Raw genomic sequence first — 20,020 nt, forward strand, 5'->3', positions numbered from 1 at the left:
TAAATTTTCAAAGAAATATAGGTTATATACACTTTCTTTTATTGCTTTGCATGCCATGATTCTTTTCATAGTTATTACCCTTTGTGACCAAAGCATCTCTTGGCAAAATAGTTGTCACTGAGCTAAGATAGACTTGGCACTGAAAGGGTTAAAGCGCCATTTTCTTCAGTATGTGTGGCCTGCACTTTCTCAGGCACACAGTTAGTTTCTGCTGGAGGGTGCGAGGGGTGTTTTGCATTTTTGGTAAGAAATGAGCAGGAATCACTTGTGAACCATGAAGGCTTTTTATCCCATTCATTACACAGCTATGGGCTGTTTTCTTGGGCGGTGCATGATGAAAGTGTGTGCTCCCATGAATTATTGCCTACACAGGTAACTGAGGTCTGATGGATGTGGTCTCACTTTGTCTCAGTGGTTGGGGCAGGTGAGCAATTAGCACACCTGGCCTCTGTACTGCATGTCAGAAAATTTGAATCCTTACAGCATCAGGTGTGTTGAATTTGGAGATTTTTTCCCAGCTCAGCTTATATGCAAACCTGCTTGTGCTGAACACTCTACGTGCAGGAAGAGGAATACGGTGGAGTCCAGTTTCCACAATTGGAATACAGCTGAGAATCTATTTCACTTGAGGTTTAAATGAAATCAGTTTGTTCTGCATTGATCTTTGGTACTTTCAAATTTGGACCAAGTCATAAGTTTTTCTCTTTCAAACATACACTGAGTGTTGGCATGTGTGCTTTTGTGAGTCTGTCTTTTTGTAATTGTTTGTGTGTGTGTGTGTGTGGTCCAGCATTCAAGCTCTTGGTCATTTCCTGTTGTTGCTTTTATTTATTAGCATTCTTGAAATTCTGAAGCAGTTTTGATTGGGCTGGTTACTCATGATGCCCAGTGTTATCATTACCTTGTTCCAGTGCCAGATCATTTTTAGACTTGTGCGTCATGCCAGTGGTTCTGTGTGCTGTGGATGCCAGTGATTGAAGACTGTGTGCAAAACTTTGTGTGATGTGTTGTTTGGTATGTTCTCTTTCTTAAAAGTCATTTTCAGATTCTATTTGCATGACAAGTAACCTCTCAGATGTTAAGCTTTTTGTAACTTTTGCTATTTTCCACATTCTTTCATGGCACTTTTAATAAATCTACTGACGTCGTCATTTGATAAATGTTATCATGAATGAGTAAGTGTTCATTGTATTTGTGGAATTGTTGCCTCCCACAAAAACAAAAAACAAATTAAACAGAAATTCCAGGGTTGGGGGCAATATCTGCAAATATTTGTTCAAAGTTCCTGAGAATAAAATAAGAAGTTTAGTGCCAATTTCAGTGCCATCTAGCATGCATTCAATGCAAGATTTTTTTTATTTTTTTTTTCAATATTTTTTTTAAACTTTAACACGAGCTAGTCTCTTCCTTTCCTGTGATGAAATAATTTGCTGTCATAAACAGCCATCCGTATTTCATTTTTCAGCATGAAACTTCACAAATATTCTTTCTGGCATCAGAACAGAATTAACAAATTGAGCCGTGCACCCAGACATTGCTCTGGTGTCAAAATGTGTCTCATTAAAACAGTTTTCATGTTCCTACATATGCAAAAACAGCAAGGAAAGGGAACTAACTTCTGTAATATTTCCAGATGTTTCCACACATAATTTGGAGGAAAAACAGTATATTTTCTGCATTTTTTCAGCATCAGCATGACAGGAAAAGCTGCTGAGGCTGTAATCTGCCCAGAGTCAAATGGGTTAAAATGTCAGATTTTTTTGTTTTGAATTGCACGTTTATTCATCATGTTTTATTTGCTCTAATCACATTTTATTCTTTGCAATACTCAGCTTTTGCAGAATGTTTTTGCAGGCTTTCTTTTTCCATCACTGTGTGCACATGTGTGTGTATGTGTGTGTGTGTGTTTAGGGAGAGAGCATAAGAGCTTGTAATTGGAATTGAATAGTATGTGATACTGTTTATTTGTGAAGACATTGCTCACTCCACCTTCAGTGCAGACATGGTTGTTATGTACTGCATTATGTAATACAGTTCCTGTGAAATGTTTATTTGTGAGTGTGTAAATCAGATATGACAAGAGTTTAAAAGCCATTTTGGGATAGATGCTTTGAAAGGTTGGCATGAGAACAAGTTATATATCATTGGCTGAACCCTGTTTTTTTCCCCGAATGTATGGGTATGGACAAACAATGTGCAAGTTGATGGATTGATTCCTCAGTGTTTATTTATCTGCATATGTGCAAGTTCATGGAAAGTAGCAGGATCATTGAGTGTCTGCCTTGTTTTAAGTGTGGTTTGGGTAACTGTAATCATGTGAGTTTTGCAGGAAAAACAGAACCACACTGATCACCAGACACTATAGTAATAGAAGAGAAAGCTGATGTAGGTTTCCTGTTGTTGTATCATCATTATTTTGGTTTATTTGTGTTGTTCCTATGATACTAACAGACACAATACAAGTTGTGTATGGAGATAGCTGCTGACAGATACAGAAAAACAGACTCTGGTTCAGGGCTGCTTTCAGGATATATTTATTGTGCATATATTTGGGGATTTATATTGTGCATGTTGGTTGTGGGAATTCATACTGAGTGTCTGCTTACAAGAAATATGTCTCTTCCCATAGCTGAACCTGTCAGCCTTTTTTTTCGTTTGAAATATTTGTGCCATCCAAAACAGTCTTTGATAAAAATCTGCCCAAAGATAAGCACTTTTTATCAAGATCTACAAAATAAAATGCCAGCCTTTTTCCTTAGTGTACCAATGACTCAATTAGATTTCTCATGTTTGGCATTTTGTTCAGGTTTGTGAAATTTTCATTGAAGTTTTGACCACTTGTAAGGAAGGTAGGTTGAGAGTAACTGACACTAATCATTTTTGTCAGGTAAGACAGTGATTGAACAGGTTGGACTTGACTGCTGAACTGTTGGGCTGTGTGTGCTGTTGTGTTGGTTTGCTGTGTGTGCATGGATGTGTGTGTACAGATAGAGTTGTGTGCATCTTTTTTGGTTGGTTTAACTCCTAGGCTGGCTATATGACGAGATAACTCGTCATGGAAAGCATGTACGCTTTGCTGCCACAATGATGAGATAACTTGTCATCAAAATATTCTGACTTTTCCCTGCTTTGCATTCAGTTCGTTGACAAAAATGCTGGTAGCTTTAGCTTGGGGAATCTTTCTAGATTCTATTCATAGCTAGAAACACCATCTGCGTCATAAGGCAGTCCTTTATTTGAACGTTTTGGTTGGGTTACTGGCCGCAGTCTTTGCCTGGCTCCTCTCCTCGCTCACTCAACAAAATGTCGGACTGACTCCGTGCTCAAGACATGCGATCGTGGCGAACTAAATCAACCAAGATTACTTTCTTTAGCTGATGCTCAGAAAGAATTGAAGCATAAATTCGAAGGAGAAGACAGTGGTGAACATTTATAGGACGATTTGATAGAAAATAAAGGGAGCAATCAAGAGAGTGGCCAAGATACGACTGTCAGTGAGCGATGCCGGCTGTTCAGCTCTAGCAGACAACAGAAGTCACCGAATTTTTAGCAGGACACAGTGTGAGCTATTTTCTTGGCACTCGGCCAACGCGGTCTGATGAGATCTGGATAAAGTGACCGTGTGTGAAATGGGTGAAGAGGAGGGAGGTGGAGACTGAGGGGGCGTTGCCTCACATCCATATTATCACTTGCAGAAGTCACAATGCATTATATATATTTCTTTTTCTTTTCTTTTTTATTTTGTGGTTGTTCTAGTATGATTTTGTGTGTGCAGATATCCATTTGTCCAGAAAATATTATATTTTAGTGCAAATTACCTGACTAATGTTTGTAATGAACAAGTTGAAAATGTGACAAAAAAACAAAACACTGATTTCAAAACAACAGCATGTCACTGAAAATATATAAAATGGGAAAACATCATGTGTTTTGTATTCTTTATTCATTTCCCTTTCAGAAAATATATACTTATGGGTCTTTCTCCAGTAACAAAGAGCTCAGAATTTTTTGAAAATTTATACCCGCTTTTTGTGAAAAAACCCTGGCAAATAGATTTCACTTAAATCTTATTTTCCTGGCAGCGAAATGGTTAAACATTGGTTAAAACAGTATACAGATTAAGATAGATTTGCCTTGAAGCCAGTGACATGAAAGCTTTATCAGGACAGTCTGTTATACTTGTCGTCACTCCTGTCAGTACCAGTGATATAATAGTCCATGATACTGACATTACGATGACTGTCCATTGTACTTGGCATCACTACTGTCAGTACCAGTGATATAATAGTCCATGATAGTGACATTATCATGACTGGCCATTGTACTTGGCATCACTACTGTCAGTACCAGTGATATAATAGTCCATGATACTGACATTATCATGACTGTCCATTATACTTGGCATCACTACTGTCAGTACCAGTGATATAATAGTCCATGATAGTGACATTATCATGACTGTCCATTGTACTTGGCATCACTACTGTCAGTACCAGTGATATAATAGTCCATGATACTGACATCATGACTGTCCATTATACTTGGCATCACTACTGTCAGTACCAGTGATATAATAGTCCATGATAGTGACATTATCATGACTGTCCATTGTACTTGGCATCACTACTGTCAGTACCAGTGATATAATAGTCCATGATAGTGACATTATCATGACTGTCCATTATACTTGGCATCACTACTGTCAGTACCAGTGATATAATAGTCCATGATAGTGACATTATCATGACTGCCCTGTATACTTAGCAACAGTGCTGTCAGTACCAGTGTTATAACAGTCCATGATGCTGACATGAAGCTGTGTGTGGCAGGTCCCACAGGCCCCAGTGTGGCGGGTTACCTGACTGCGGGGTCCATGCGCTCCACCATGCCTGACGCCCCCCCACCCCTGGACCCTGACGCCCATCACGACTAGGCCCTCGTCTCCTCCTCCACAGCCGTCGTGACTCAGGTCATCCCCTGACTGGCCTCGTCACACAGCTTTCGCCCCCTAGTGGTCCTCACCACTGGATCGTTATCCCATAAACTTCACAGCCACGGTGATACAGCCCTCACACCTCGGTGGTCGGTCGTGCTGGTGGCTTGTGCTTGCTGGCAGAAGCTGTCATGGTGGACTGGTTATGGTTTGGGCTGTTGCCCAGGATCCCTACTGCTGTTGTTACTGTTGATGTTTGGGGCCCTGTATGGGGGCACAGTGGTGGGTTGCTGTTGTTTTCTTCTAATTCACATGAAGGGTGTGCCAGCAGGTTCCTGCACTGTACTGCAGTGTGTCATAGGGTGTGTGTGGCAGTGATGGGTGTGATTCCTCCCTCCTCACACACACACAGCCAGGACTGGAGGTGGTGTCCAGACGCTGGTGTAACAGTCCACAATGGGGTGGACCTGTTGGCTTGTGGTGGGTGGGAATGCATGGATGTTCCAACTGAAGAGCAAATATGTGTGGGGTGCAAGTGCAAAAGACATGCTGTGTTATCATGGGCTGAGCGGATTTTTACAGTGTGTGCCTGCGTGTTCATGTGTGCGTGTTCTCCCTGCATGTCTTCTCAACCGTCACTGACTCTATCCAGTGTCCTCATGTGGTCTTACTCTTGATGGCAAGAATGAATGGTTCTGATTCCTAAGCAGCAGTATCTGTCCAGTTTCTGTGATTTCACCTATTTCTTCCCTCCCCCTCTCCTACTTCCCAGTGATATGTACACAGCTGTTGTAAGGAAGAGGGAAAACATTGACTGCCATCACCAGGAAGAGTCATGGAGAGTGTGTGTGTTTGTGTGTGTTGAGGCAGGGTTTACTTGGCATGGAAACTGCGTTCTGCCTTCACTTCCCACGTATGGGCTGTGAAACAGATTGAAGGATGTGTGGACAGCAAAGGATGGATCGATAAATCCATTATGCAGCTTTCATTGTGGAGGTAAAAAGAAGAGAGAAGTGGGCTTTAGAGAGAGTATCAGGTCAGTTCGAGATACTGACAACATGACTGTTCCATAATTGACTTTCATGGCTTCTGTCATTCTGGAATGCTAAAGGATCATTCTTGAATTTTAGTTTGTGAAATGAGTTTGCTTTTATGTTCAGTGTGATGTGTGTAAATCAACATGTTATTATATGCATGTGGAATGTGATAGCATGACTATTGAAGGACATATCTTGAGAGGCATGGAGATGATGATGTAGAGGCTTGTCATGCAGCATCACTGAGGAGGCGCCGTGGCAGAACCCATTAGGTGTTGGACTTCTGATTCAGCGTTCACCAGTGATAGAGTTCAATGCCCAGTTTTGGCATGGTGTTGTGTCCTTGGTAAATGCCACCCAGGTGTGAATAGGCACCTGACATATGTATTGGAATGTTAAAGTGGTGGAATGAGAAGATCCAGTCCCACCATACTGTGCTAAGCCCCAGAAAAGGTGAATAAATATGAATGTGATGGCCATAAAAGGTTATGGAGTCTTTAACCTTTAACCAGTACATGATAGTAGATACAAAATGGTCAGCAGGGTTTAGAGAAGGAATTTCACACATTGTACAATACTTATGGTAAGCCAGACAACAGTGCTGCAAATTGTTGGTGTGGCTTTAAAACCATGTATAAATTTTTACTGGAATGAAAAAAAAAACAAATCTCTGTATAATCAGTCAGTCAAAAAATCATGAAAATAGACGGTTGTTGGGTTCATTGTTAGTGTCATGTGTAAGGTCATGAATGAAGTTGCTCATTGAGACACATCACACCACAAAACTTTACTGTGGAAAAGTTATGTCCTTTCCCACCACTCGTGTTGTGGCCAATACTGGATGATGTGCATGAACCTGTCAGTGTAACTGGTGTGTAAGGGAAAACTCACCATTCATAGATTGTTCCATTTTCATTAGCAAAAATTGTGAAACATTGACTAGACCACTTTAAAGAAGAAAAAAAAAATGATGATGATAATGAGCTACGTTTGTTATAAACTGTTCTTGTGGTCAGTTTGTTCATGCAATTATTCATGACTGTGAATGCAATGTTTGTAAAGATGATGTATGTTACTTAGATTTTGTTAAGCAGCAGTTGTGTTTGAACATTGTCAAACTGAGATTTTACAATACTCGGCATATGAATGTTTGGTAAAGTCTGAGAGAGAGAATGGAAATGAAAGAGGTGCATTGTAAGTAGTCTAAATGGATTTTTAAACATTGTACTTACGGATAACAGCCAAATTGGTGTGAACATTGCATTGATAAAAAACCCATTTCCAACTTCAGTTAGCAGTATAATGTTGTGGCAACACATGTTGAAAAGTTTGGCCTTGTGATACAATTGTTTCGCTTGTTTTATGTTTCACTGTGTCACTTGATCTGGTCATCGAGCATTGTTATAGAGAGATGCTTTAACAGGACCCAGCAAGGAGAGTGCACACCAAGGTGGCTTTTAAAAACCGTTCACCAAACTGTTGGCAATGCAATCAGATTGATCACACTCTAACACAAGCTGGTTTATCACAAGATAGTTGTTTTAAGACATTCTTGCAAGACACAGTGCAAAGAAGTGGGAAATGTAGAGTGAACAAAGAGATGAGAGGACAATATCCCAAAATCAACAGGTCTGAATGACACCCTTAGAGAGACAACGAACATGGAGAGAGAGAGAGAACCTGTTGCCAGGTCATCAGTGGTGCCCCAGGATCAGTGACTTCAGGACAGGTGACTGCAGGACAGAAGTAATTTCAAAATCATAATACTCTTACAGGCAGAAGAGCATGCATTCATTTGACGTTCAGATCCCATCAGTACAAAACAGTATACATGACAGCTTTCGTTCTTCTGGCAAAATCTGTAAATGTTAACACTTAACAGCCCATACTGTTTGTTTGTGTGCATTTTATTTCCAGTACTAGCTGCAATATCACCCACTTCATTGTCACAGCAAGATTTGGAAAGACTGTGTGGCTTTCTTTCCATGGTTTTTAGCTACAAGATAGAAACGGTGGACTCTGTAATATAATAGTGGTCAGTACACCATGAATTAATAATTATGTTCACTTATTATGCCTCTGAAGTTAGTATGTGTGCCGTTGCCATTGCAGTGATTAAACATATTTAGGTAAACTACCAGTCATAAGCAGTGACCTGTTCAATTACATAAGGCCACACAGTCAGGTGAGAATTGACTGTAAGATGTTATGTTTTGTCCAATGTTGGCTCCTGTGTTCATACTGGTAAATGCTGACTGCTTGAAGTTTTTCATCACCAGTGATAGTTTTAGAAGAAATATGAGTGCTGCCTGTGTGTGGGTTTTTTTTTGTTTTGTTTGTTGTTGTTGTTGTTGGGTTATTGGTTGTTTTTTTTGTTTTTGTTTTTATTTTGTGTGTGTGCGTGTGTATCAGTGTTACAATGCCCAGAGGTGAGGGCTTCACAGTGAATGAAAAGTTTGTCAGAAGTAAGTTGATGCCACGAAACAAAATATTGATATCTAGAACAAGCGCAATAATAATCCTGGCATTTCATCCAGAATTGCTTCTTCTATGTTCATGAATGTTGTTATTTTTGTATGTATTTTCTTCTCTTTATTTTTTCTCTTTTTTTTTTCTTTTCTTTTTTTTTTGATAGATTAATTGCATAAAAGTAAAGTATATTTGTATTTAATGTGTTTCATTATCATTTATGTTGCACCAGTGTACAATTATTTGAAGAGATGTTTTTCTCCCTTTTTTTTCTTCTTCTTCTTTTTTTTTTTTTTGTGTGTGTTTTTCATCAAAGGGTCAGTAGTCTTTTATGCAGTAATTATGATTGTAAAGCTTTAAGATATGAAAAACTGGAGTTTAACCCCTTGACTGCTGAGTCTTGGTGAAGGAAGATCATTGTTGCATGAGTTAACTATTTTTGTGTGCTTTTCAGTAGTGTAATTGATTTTGGTGAACAAAAGCAATGCAGTCCAAAGAGGAAGAAGTCCAGATAGAGCATGGTGACTGACATTCTGCCCTGTCAGCTTGTCTTTGGGAGGTGACTTTCTTCACTGACGAGCACACTCAGCAGCAGTCAAGGGGTTAATGAGGGATCAGTAACTCTGTAGAGTCATCCTAAGTGAGCATGCAGAGTGATACTCACAAGGTACAGGAGCTCCAACCAACAAGAAGCAGAAAGAAATGCATTGTCAGAAATGGGGGTGCTGTGGCTGACCAGACACTGAGGGTGTTGCTGGAGAAATGGACATGGTGGAATGTGACCCTGGCAGTCACCTTGTCAGTGGGTGTGGTCAGACCCCCTTACTTCTGGTCCAGCAGTGTGAGAGAACTGTGCATGGATTCGGGATGTGGTCTGGTTCGGGTCTTCTGTTTCACGGCTTTGAATTAATGGTGTCAGGGCTTTTGTGTTTGATGATGGCTTGTGCTCAGATTTACTTTTATTGTGTGTTCCGGTGCATCTTTCAGTGCACCTTTCAGAATGTTGTTATTGCAGTGTGTTGTTTCTCTTTGTTTGGTCATTGATTCATTTGTAAGACTTGTCTTCTTTTCTTTTCTTTTTTTAAAGTTGATATCGCATTGTTGTGTCTTGTCTAGGCCTTCAGGAATCAGTTCTCTGTGCAATTTCTGTGCTCTGAAATTGAGAAATGTCTCATATACAGTTGACTTGCTTGCATAGTATACAGCATCTTTGGTTTAATGAAACTGGAATGCATGAGTATCAAACAGAATTATTATCAACTACCATGAAAGCAGAACTAGTCAAGTGACAGCAGTGGACATCATCAGAACATTTTCTTGTATTCTCCCTGCCCATTTTTACAGCCAGGCTTTGTCACACACATCATTTCACACATTGTCTTTGCCTGTTTCTGTCAACAGCACTTGGAATTGATTTTTGATTTAATCAGAGGTAGCCTTGGTTTTGCAATATCACCATGCATTCTGTAAAACAAACTCTTGATTTAATGTGAAGTAGTCTTGATTTTGCAATAGTATATCTCTGTGCATTCTGTATTGAGGGCAATACCTATGGGGATAATACAGTGTTTGTCATAATTATATGATATGTACATAGCTCCATCACACACAGGAGGACATCAGTGTGAGTACAGACTGGTGTTCCAGGAGCTTTCCTGGGAGCAGGTCATCATGCCCCACCATCAGAGCTCCGAAAATGCTTCTTTATTCATGTCTTTGTGAATGGGCAGTCAGTGAATGAGGTGGATGGAGTGTGATGAGAGAAGAAACCATTTCACATTGCATCAGTGCATCATAGTCCATGGCATGCCAACATTGACCATTGCCCATGAGGTAAGTCCATTGCCAGCAAAGTGTGTCATGTGATCAGTGTACAGACCTGCTACACAGTGGTGATGATTAATGAGGATGCTGATTATTAAAACATTTGTTATACTGATGCTGGGCTTTTCTTGTATGAAGGAAGGAAGCACACCTCATTAAGATAGTGGGGACATGTCAACAGGGACACAGATCTGTCTTCCAAGTGTTCTTCCTCTCATTTGAGGATGACTCCTGATATGCTTCCTTTGAATCTTTATCATTAAAACCTTTGTCCAGCACTGCATTTAGACATTCTGGCATGCTTAACAAATATGATCAGAAACTCGTTAGTTTCAGTTTCAGTAGCTCAAGGAGGCGTCACTGCGTTCGGACAAATCCATATACGCTACACCGCATCTGCCAAGCAGATGCCTGACCAGCAGCGTAACCCAACACGCTTATTCAGGCCTTGAGAAATTAACTCTCGCATACTAAACAAATAAGATCAGAAACACTCATTTTGACATTTGAACAATATTCAGTGATTTCTTTAATCCCATCTCCTTGATTACAAGTTTAAAAAATAAAAACAACAAAAGAAAAAGATTATGCATCATATACTTTGGATTTCTGTAAATGTGTAATGTCACTCCTAGAACTTCAAACATCAGTGCAGCTGGCACAAACATGGGATCAGCAAGGAAAGGCTGTTTCCTGTTCTCAAACACATCAGCCAAAAATTGACATACAAGCCTAGGAAGCGAGAGAATCTGAGCGTACTGAATCAAATCACACCAGCGGTCACCAGTATTTTCTCCCCCTCCACTAGACCTCCTGTGGTGGTCTGGAAGCTAATCATTCAGATGAAACGATAAACCAAGGTCCCATGTGCAGCCTGCATTTAGCGCACATAAAAGAACCCACGGCAACAAAAGGGTTGTCCCTGGCAAATCCTGTAGGAAAATCCGCTTCAATAGGAAAACAAATAAAATTGCAGGCAAAAAAAAAAAAAAAAAAAGGTGGCGCTGTCAGTGTAGTGACGCACTCTCTGGGGAGAGCAGCCCAAACACAGAAAAATTTGTTGTGACAAAAAGAGTAATATGAATACAAATATAATACAAATACAAAAATGCCAGCAGGCAACTCATGTCCTTGGTACACACAAAAAATACAACATAGTAAGAATGCCCAATTTAAATTTACAGGAAAATTACAGACCAATGGATCAGCAAAGTAGAAGGGAGAGATGAAAAAAAAAATGGAAATGTCATAAAGTGTGTGACAGAAATGAGGAAATTTCTTGCACGGAATTTCCAGAAAGGGGGGATACTACTTAAACTGAAAGAGGCCCCAACATTACCACAGGGGCCCAATACACAACACCGGTTCACAATGTAAAAATAACTTCCTTTTTTTTTTTTTGGCATTTCAAAACTACATGTGAAAACAACAAAAACAGATGTGTGAATCACAAAATCTATTCCAGGATAAACATACACTTTGAAAGAAAAGGAAAATATTAAACTTTTGAATATAAGGAACCAAAAAAATTAATAGAAAAATTTTAATACAAGCATGCAATGGGTAAACTTAATTTATATTGATTACATATTAAAATATATTGCACATGTTCATTTTACTGATTACAAACTGAAATATATTGCACATGGTTATTGTCATGATTGTAGCATCTCATTAGCATTGACCAAGTAGTATTACTACTTTGTAACAAACAACAAAAAAAGAAAAGTGCTTCTTTGTCACAAAAGAAAGTAAACTGAAAAGCACACACATATTAATGTTATGTTCATATTACTGAGACTCGAGACTTCAATGTCTACACAAGTTTTCATGGACAGGCGCAAACTATGGTCTAAACAATACCGCGCAAATTATGGTCTAAACATCAATATCTTTTTATGTCAGGGAGATCATGTTACCTTTGTTTGATAACCCTGGATTCTGTTGAACAATATTCTTTTTTTTTTTTTTCAGGATACTACGTCAAGAATTGTTGAATGCAGCTTGAGTGGTTCAATTTAACAAATTATACAAAATTTAAAAAATAATTGTTTAAAACTTTGGTCTAAACTTAAAGCACATGCTATAAGGAAGCAGTAATCCTTACATATCAGTTGCAAATAACACTTAGAGATGCCAACCCATCTGAACTGTTTTTAAAAAACAATCTGAAACTTTATCGGAGCGTTCTGAATTTTTTTAGGAACACATAAACTCTCAGTTACTTTGGCAAACAAACAATATTTGCTTACACAGTAGTGTAGTGACTCACTACCCCAATCCATGCTCAGTACGCCACATGCATCACAAATCTACCAAGTGGTTCGCAAGAACAAAGGTAGTTGACCCAAGCTCACCAAAAATTAACTTGAAATACTTGACACAAGCATAACATCAGAACAAACTGAAAATAACAGTAACAAAATATGACAAAATCAGGAAAATTGGCATCGCTTCTTTATTCAAATATTGCAGGCCTGGACCTCTTAGTAACTGATTAATCCTTATTAATATCCAAAAATTTCATGCTGAAAATGTTCATTTGGTGTCATGGGTGCAACTAATCTAAGATACTTTCTACAGCTCACAATCAGGAAAAAGTTCTTTGAAAGACTCCATAAACCACAAACTCACACATACATGCGTGCATACACTGAACCATAAACCAGCCAAAGCTTACATGACGGATAATTTTTAGCGTCAACTACAATTGAAGAATAATACCGGGTCCCCTCGCCATTCTTGGTTTTTGAATGTTACAAAGTGCAAACTATCTTTCAACAAGGAGGTAACACCACACCAGTCTGTAAAGACAGATACTCAAAAGCAGCAAGAACGGTGGGTTACAAAAACAGTAAACAGCAGAGAGAATGACAGATATTTTTCAAAGAATACTTCAAGCACAATAAACTATCTAGACAGTAAACAGAACAGAGTGATAGATACCTTTCAAAGAATACTTCAAGTACAATAAACTATCTGGACAGTAAGCAGCAAAGAGTGATAGATACCTTTCAAAGAATACTTTAAGTACAATAAACTATCTAGACAGTAAACAGCAAAGAGAGTGATAGATGCCTTTCAAAGAATACTTCAAGCACAATAAACTAGACAGTAAACAGTAGAAAGAGTAATGGATACCTTTCAAAGAATACTTCAAGTACAATAAACTATCTAGACAGTAAGCAGCAAAGAGAGTGGTAGATACCTTTCAAAGAATACTTCAAGCACAATAAACTATCTAGACAGTAAACAGAACAGAGTGATAGATACCTTTCAAAGAATACTTCAAGTACAATAAACTATCTGGACAGTAAGCAGCAAAGAGTGATACATACCTTTCAAAGAATACTTCAAGTACAATAAACTATCTAGACAGTAAACAGCAAAGAGAGTGCTAGATACCTTTCAAAGAATACTTCAAGTACAATAAACTAGACAGTAAGCAGCAAAGAGTGATAGATACCTTTCAAAGAATACTTTAAGTACAATAAACTATCTAGACAGTAAACAGCAAAGAGAGTGATAGATGCCTTTCAAAGAATACTTCAAGCACAATAAACTATCTAGACAGTAAAAAACAGCAAAGAGAGTGATAGATACCTTTCAAAGAATACTTCAAGTACAATAAACTAGACAGTAAACAGTAGAAAGAGTAATGGATACCTTTCAAAGAATACTTCAAGCACAATAAACTAGACAGTAAACAGTAGAAAGAGTAATGGATACCTTTCAAAGAATACTTCAAGTACAATAAACTATCTAGACAGTAAACAGCAGAGAGAGTAATGGATACCTTTCGAAGAATACTTCAAGTACAATAAACTATCTAGACAGTGAGCAGCAAAGAGAGTGATAGATACCTTTCGAAGAATACTCCAAGTACAATAAACTAGACAGTAAACAGCAGAGAGAGTAATGGATACCTTTCAAAGAATACTTCAAGTACAATAAACTATCTTGCAACATTGTTAAAGCGCCACTCTTTGAAGGCACTGGAGGATATTGATCGGTGATCTACAATAAACATCTAGCTCTTTTAAGTTACAGAAAATAAACACCATCTTGCTGTATTTATCTCAAGTTCAAAGAACTACATTTCGTGGCTATTTCATCCCTTCCACACTGACTTAGAGGTTCTCCATCACATCAACTGATTCACGACCTACGGCGTCTGGGTTGGACAACGGGTCAAGGTCGGCAAAGAGGCTGAACCACTCCGTCATGTCCCTCTTCTGGTGCTCCTGTAAAACGGACAGCAACCCACCACTGTGACAACAGTGCCACACACATCAGATCTTACATCTTCTTCAATTCTTATCTCACCATCTGAGGCTGGATTAAATGCTAGACAAATGGGATTCAAAGGCAAACACACACACACACACACACACAGAGCCCTCAATAAACCCCTCCTCCCCACAAGTTCATCAATGATTTTTCAGTAATGATAATTAGAAGTGACACAACACAGTGGGAATGCAGAACAGGATACCCAACAGAAATAAAATATAAAACCCAAGGACCCTGGAGGAAGGTGGCAAAATGGTTAAGACACGTATCTGCCAATAGTGTCCTTGAGGGTCTGAGTCTGAATCTCGGCCTCGCCCTTTCTCCCAAATCTGAATGGAAAATTAAACTGAACATCTAGTCATTCGGATGAGATGATAAACTGAAGTCCTGTGTGCAGCGTGCACTTGGCAGACTGAAAAGCCATGGCAACATAAGTGTTAACCTCTGGCAAAGAAGAAATCCACTCTGATTGATACACAAATATAATTTTATGCATGCACTCAAGGCCTGACTAGCATATGGATTATGTTGCTGTAAGGCATCTGCCTAGCAGATGTGATGTGGCACGTATGGTTTTGTCCCAATGCAGTGACCCCTCCTTGGAAAACTGAAACAGAAACCAAGGACCCTCTCGCAGTCCATAAGGCCGTGTGCACAAAGAACTCACACGCATCAAAACACACTCCCTGTCCACAGTGAGAACACCTGATAAAACAAACCTCTGAACAATACAATCAAAGAAATACATGCAACAGAGTTTCCTCACTGTCATGTAGCTGTCCAAACACACAGCTATAGTCCAGACCTTTGACAACTTTTAGGAAATGGGTATCAGGCACCTCACATGACCAAAGACGCACTAACACCAGGAGTTGGTTTAAACAAGACAAAACTTTTTTGGTTTTCTTTTTTGTTTGTTTGTTTGCTGTCCCATCATTGGTGCTGTTTCAGTGGCATTACTCCTGTGCCGCTCATTCCAAGTCCCCATTACACAGCAACACCTGGGTTCATCTGTCACAGATCACAGCATCAGCAGCCCACATGGAGCTATTGATGTCAGGTAGCCAGGAGGTAACACACCAAAGAAGACCCCGCACTGCTGCTGAATCACTTTGGTGGTGTTCAGTAGTGTTTGTTCTGATTCAACATACTTAGGACACCAACTACTAGGCCTTCACTGATGACAATAAAAGCTTAGTCTGAACAAGACCCACCACCCCCACCCCACTACCCCCTAAAGTGAACAAGACAAAACTCCATTCATTCACTCACACAGACACACCAACAAAGCAGCAGTGAGGTTAGGTTCCTGAGAACCATTTCCCTTCATCCCCACTCCCAACCTTACAAACCCACTATCAATATCAGCCTCAACATGTACTGTCCAGACACTGTCCAGACAGAGACCGAATCACATTTTGAAAATTGGCATCTTCGCTGCACTGTCTCACGCTGTCGTTGTTCTGGTGTGTCAGTGTAGTGTTAGACTGGTCCCCCATATTTCCTAGAAGGTTATCCCCATTGGTCATATCACATGGGGTGGGTGTCAACGTTAAACCCAAATGAAACTTGCACTCACCAACATAACAACGTTCTGAAAGATGCACTGAAAAATAAAACGCAACACCACACCCAAACATAACCCAACACTCACCAACACAACAATACACACAAAAATTATCCAAAGCCAACCTTCGCTGGAAGTGGTGGTTGTGGCACTGCGAGTGTCTCCCCACGTTTTCCCGGTGGTGGTGGTGGTGGTGGCTGTGATGTGGGTGTTGACAGCGACCCAGGTCCTGGCATGGACAGGGGCTGCTGGACTGCAGAGATTGGCGTCGTTCCTACCACCACTCTCCTCCCCACACCGCCCCCCTCTCTACCTGTGTCCATGGAATGACCATCCACAAAGTAAACCAGAAAATGAAGGACCACATTTTTCTCAGTATTTTCTCGGTGTTTTGTTTGTGTTTTTTCGGTCTGTCATTGAAAATGAAGAAACACATTTTTCTCGGTATTTTCTCAGTATTGTGTGTCTGTGTGTGTATTCCGTTTGTCATTGTTGTTTTTGGTTTTTTATCTTTGCCTTTGGGATTTCAAGTTTCTAAATAAAAAGCATTGAAATGTGCAGGCTGGTGTCCCACACTGGACTGCGATTTTTACCCCCTCTTCCGTTAGACCTTGAGTGGTGGTCTGGATGTTAGTTTTTCACTTACTGCACATAAAAGAACCTGCAACAACAAAGGGATTATCCTTGGCAGAATCCTGTAGAAAAAATCTACTTTGATCGGAAAACAAATACAAACTGCAGACAGAAAAAAGGGGAGAAGCTGCACTGTGGCCACACACCCTCCATGTAAAGAAACACAGATTTCATCCACAGATATCTGTGGTCACGAAAAAACGTAATCCAGTGAAATGCAATACAACACAATACATCAAAACAGCGCAATACTATGCAACAACACACAACACAACAAAATGCAACAACACAATAACAACAACTCAACATATCCCACAGACAGCACTTCAAACACACACACACACACACACACACACACACACACACACAAACACACCTCCTCACCTTCACTCAGACCAATTAAGGAAGACGGCAGTAACTGGGTGTCCAGCAAGGACGAAGGCATAAACTCGGCCTGGCGGTGCGAGGGGTCCCTCTCCGCCGGCACGGTGTTGGGCGTGGGGATGGTCATGGGGGCGCCAAACACGGCCTGCCACTCCTGCGTGAAGTCGTCCTCCCCAGTGGAGGGGGCGTTGAGGATCTCGTTCAGCAGGTACAGGTCCTCCTCCTCCTTGTCCACATCAGCTGTTGTCTGCTGCTGCTCCTGCTGCTGCTGCTGCCCTCCTGTTGCTGTCGACATGCCTTCCCCTCCTGGACATGGCAAGGTGGATGCTTTTTTAAATATCTCTCTCTATACACACACACACACACACACACACACACACACACACACACACACACACACACACATACAGCTGTTCCCTTGCCTGAAGAAGCTGTTTATACAGTGAGAATTTTTGCTGCTTTTAAAATTACAAGATTTAAAGAATGCCAAGTCTACTGTTGTTGATATTTTCATATTTTACCGGTCTTGGTATTTACCTCAGTGCTTTCTTCAAGGAGAGGAGCCAAAGAGACCAAGACAGTGTAAATTCCTTGTACATATGTATAAATATATATATGTATGTGTGTGTGTGTGTGTGTGTGTGTGTGTGTGTGTGTGTGTGTGTACATACATACAGATAGATACGCAGATATACAGGTAGATAGACAGATAGATAGACAGACCGACAGTTTTTTTCAATGTACATTGGTAATATGAGTATGTGTATATGCACATGCGTGCATGTGCATGTATGTTTGCATGTGCATGCACCTATATATATGTGTGTGTGTGTGTGTGTGTGTGTGTGTGTGTGTGTGTGTTATGTCGGTATCTGTGTATGTGCACATGTGAGGGTATGTGTGTGCATGCCAATATGTGTGCGCGAAAACACAATTTATGAACCGACTATTCATTTGCCTTTCACTGAGAAGAGGGATAGAGAGAGAGAGATTGATAGAGAGAGAGAGTGCATGTGTGCATGTGTGTGTGTGGATGTTTGTGCACCTTTGACTGAGTGTGTGTTTACCTGCACATGCAAATACACAAAAATATACGTGCATCAAACATTGTGTATGCACCTGTAGCTGACAGTGCCTGCAATGCAGTATGTTTCAGTATGTGTCACAGCACAGGCATGTATTCACTTGTAGCCCTGCGTCTGCTCCGCTGCCCCAAAACCGCACACTCCACTTCGCACAATAGCTTTTCATGTCTCACCAGGCCCTGAGCGTCATAACTGGGAATGTGAGACGTATGAAAGGAGACACTCACAGACCCGGTAATCATACACAAGACACCAACGCTGAATCTCAGCATGCATAAAAAAGAAGATATATATATATATAATCCCCACAACATTCAAGGTGCCGAGCCATTCAAACACTCGACCACACTGACTGAAAATGCTGACCCTAACCCTTCACTCCCTGCTCTCATCAAAATCTGCAGACCAGTTTCTTCACAAGCACATAGATACTCTGTTGATCAATATATACACTTCTCTTTCAAATCTTTCCTTGGAATTCTACCACTCAAATACTTATAATCACCATTCTCATTCTGAACGCCACCAATGGCACCAGACAGCATTCAAGCCAACATTGCTGGAAGGAACGACAGCTAGGGGTGGGGGGGGGGAGGAAAGAGCCCCAAAAGGGGTTATTGATGATCTTGGCTGTGAATGCACAAAGCGTGACCGGCTGTTGAAGACCTGTATGATTCACCTTCACAAAGGGGCGGTGTATGGAGAGAGGTTACAATGTGATTGACGACGGTCACACTCCAACAGTCAGCAGGCAGAGAGAGAGAGAGAACTCAAAACGTTTTTATTCAAGGATTAAGATTTTAGGCATTGCCTATTCTTCCAATCTGTCCTTGAGAGAGAGAGGGAGAGAGAGAGAGGGGGGGGGAGGGCGCTGACAATGCTGAATTTGCCGGCACAATGGACAGAACAGAGGTTATCAGGCTGCGAAGGAACCAACAGATTCCTCACTGCCCACACAACACGCAGTGAAGGAGCCAGGGATGTACAATACTGACAGGGGCTGTGCTCAATACGCCTGTCTGCATAGGTGGGTGAGTGCAGCCAGGACTGGATGTCTGTCAACAATGTTGACAGTTCTGTGAGTTATGCAACATACTGTGCATTCAATTAAAGACTGAATATTTTCAATGCCCTTCCTGTGTGTGCATATATTATACAGATCTCTCTCTCTCTCTCTCTCTCTCTCTCTCTCTCGCAATACATATATATACATAAAAATAGATTGATAGACAGATAGATGTGCGTGCATGCATGTGTGTGTGCGTGCATGTGTGTGTGTGCATTTGCCACCAGTCCACAGGGAACCATTGATGTTAGGTGACCAGGAGGCCACACACCAAAGGGAGTCACTTCAGTGGTGTTCAGGTGAGGTGTACATGCTCTGATTCAATATACACAGGACACCGCCTACTACTAAGCACCCTACTGATGACAATAATCGTTAAGTCCTGGCCAGATTCAGACATATTTATAACCATTTATCAGCAAACGAAAGCTTATCTCAATACCCATCCCCCCCTCCACCCCCCAAACTTCTTCATCTTGAACTCCCTTCTAAAAAATTAAAAACTTTTTTTTTTTTTTTTTTTTTTTTTCCAAAAGCAGGAAAGAAGCGGTTCAAGAAGAAAATCCAAAAGCATTATCACAGCAATATATTTCATGAAACTCTAATAGTGTGTTAGTAGTCTCCAGGCAATCACACGCAGTTGGTTACTGTGCAATAACCCGAGCACCTAAACAATCAATGATTCACTTAACAACGCTCCTGCTTTTGAAGCGCACCTCCCCTCTCCTC

The 20,020-nt window shown here is 40.5% G+C and overlaps 2 protein-coding genes across 6 annotated transcripts in view; one reads left to right on the forward strand and one right to left on the reverse strand.

Annotated features, from left to right (window-relative positions):
- LOC143283989 (dnaJ homolog subfamily C member 13-like) overlaps positions 1-10,379 on the forward strand; it is a 79,986-nt gene extending 69,607 nt beyond the window's left edge. For both annotated transcript variants that reach the window (XM_076590498.1, XM_076590507.1), the window contains one exon: positions 4,830-10,379. In XM_076590498.1, coding sequence (XP_076446613.1) covers positions 4,830-4,933 — 104 coding nt within the window. In that variant the 3' untranslated portion in view covers positions 4,934-10,379. The remainder of the gene's footprint in view (positions 1-4,829) is intronic.
- Positions 10,380-10,760: 381 nt separating this feature from the next.
- LOC143284010 (islet cell autoantigen 1-like) overlaps positions 10,761-20,020 on the reverse strand; it is a 52,391-nt gene continuing 43,131 nt past the window's right edge. For 2 of the 4 annotated variants that reach the window (XM_076590545.1, XM_076590564.1), the window contains 3 exons: positions 17,141-17,446; positions 16,249-16,436; positions 10,761-14,507 (listed from right to left, as the gene is read on the reverse strand). In XM_076590545.1, coding sequence (XP_076446660.1) covers positions 14,394-14,507; positions 16,249-16,436; positions 17,141-17,446 — 608 coding nt within the window. In that variant the 3' untranslated portion in view covers positions 10,761-14,393. The remainder of the gene's footprint in view (positions 14,508-16,248; positions 16,437-17,140; positions 17,447-20,020) is intronic. The other 2 variants (XR_013055476.1, XR_013055477.1) reach the window with 2 other exon arrangements.

The sequence above is a fragment of the Babylonia areolata genome, chromosome 1 (genome assembly GCF_041734735.1).
Source record: "Babylonia areolata isolate BAREFJ2019XMU chromosome 1, ASM4173473v1, whole genome shotgun sequence".
In the NCBI taxonomy this organism is placed as follows: Eukaryota; Metazoa; Mollusca; class Gastropoda; order Neogastropoda; family Buccinidae; genus Babylonia; species Babylonia areolata.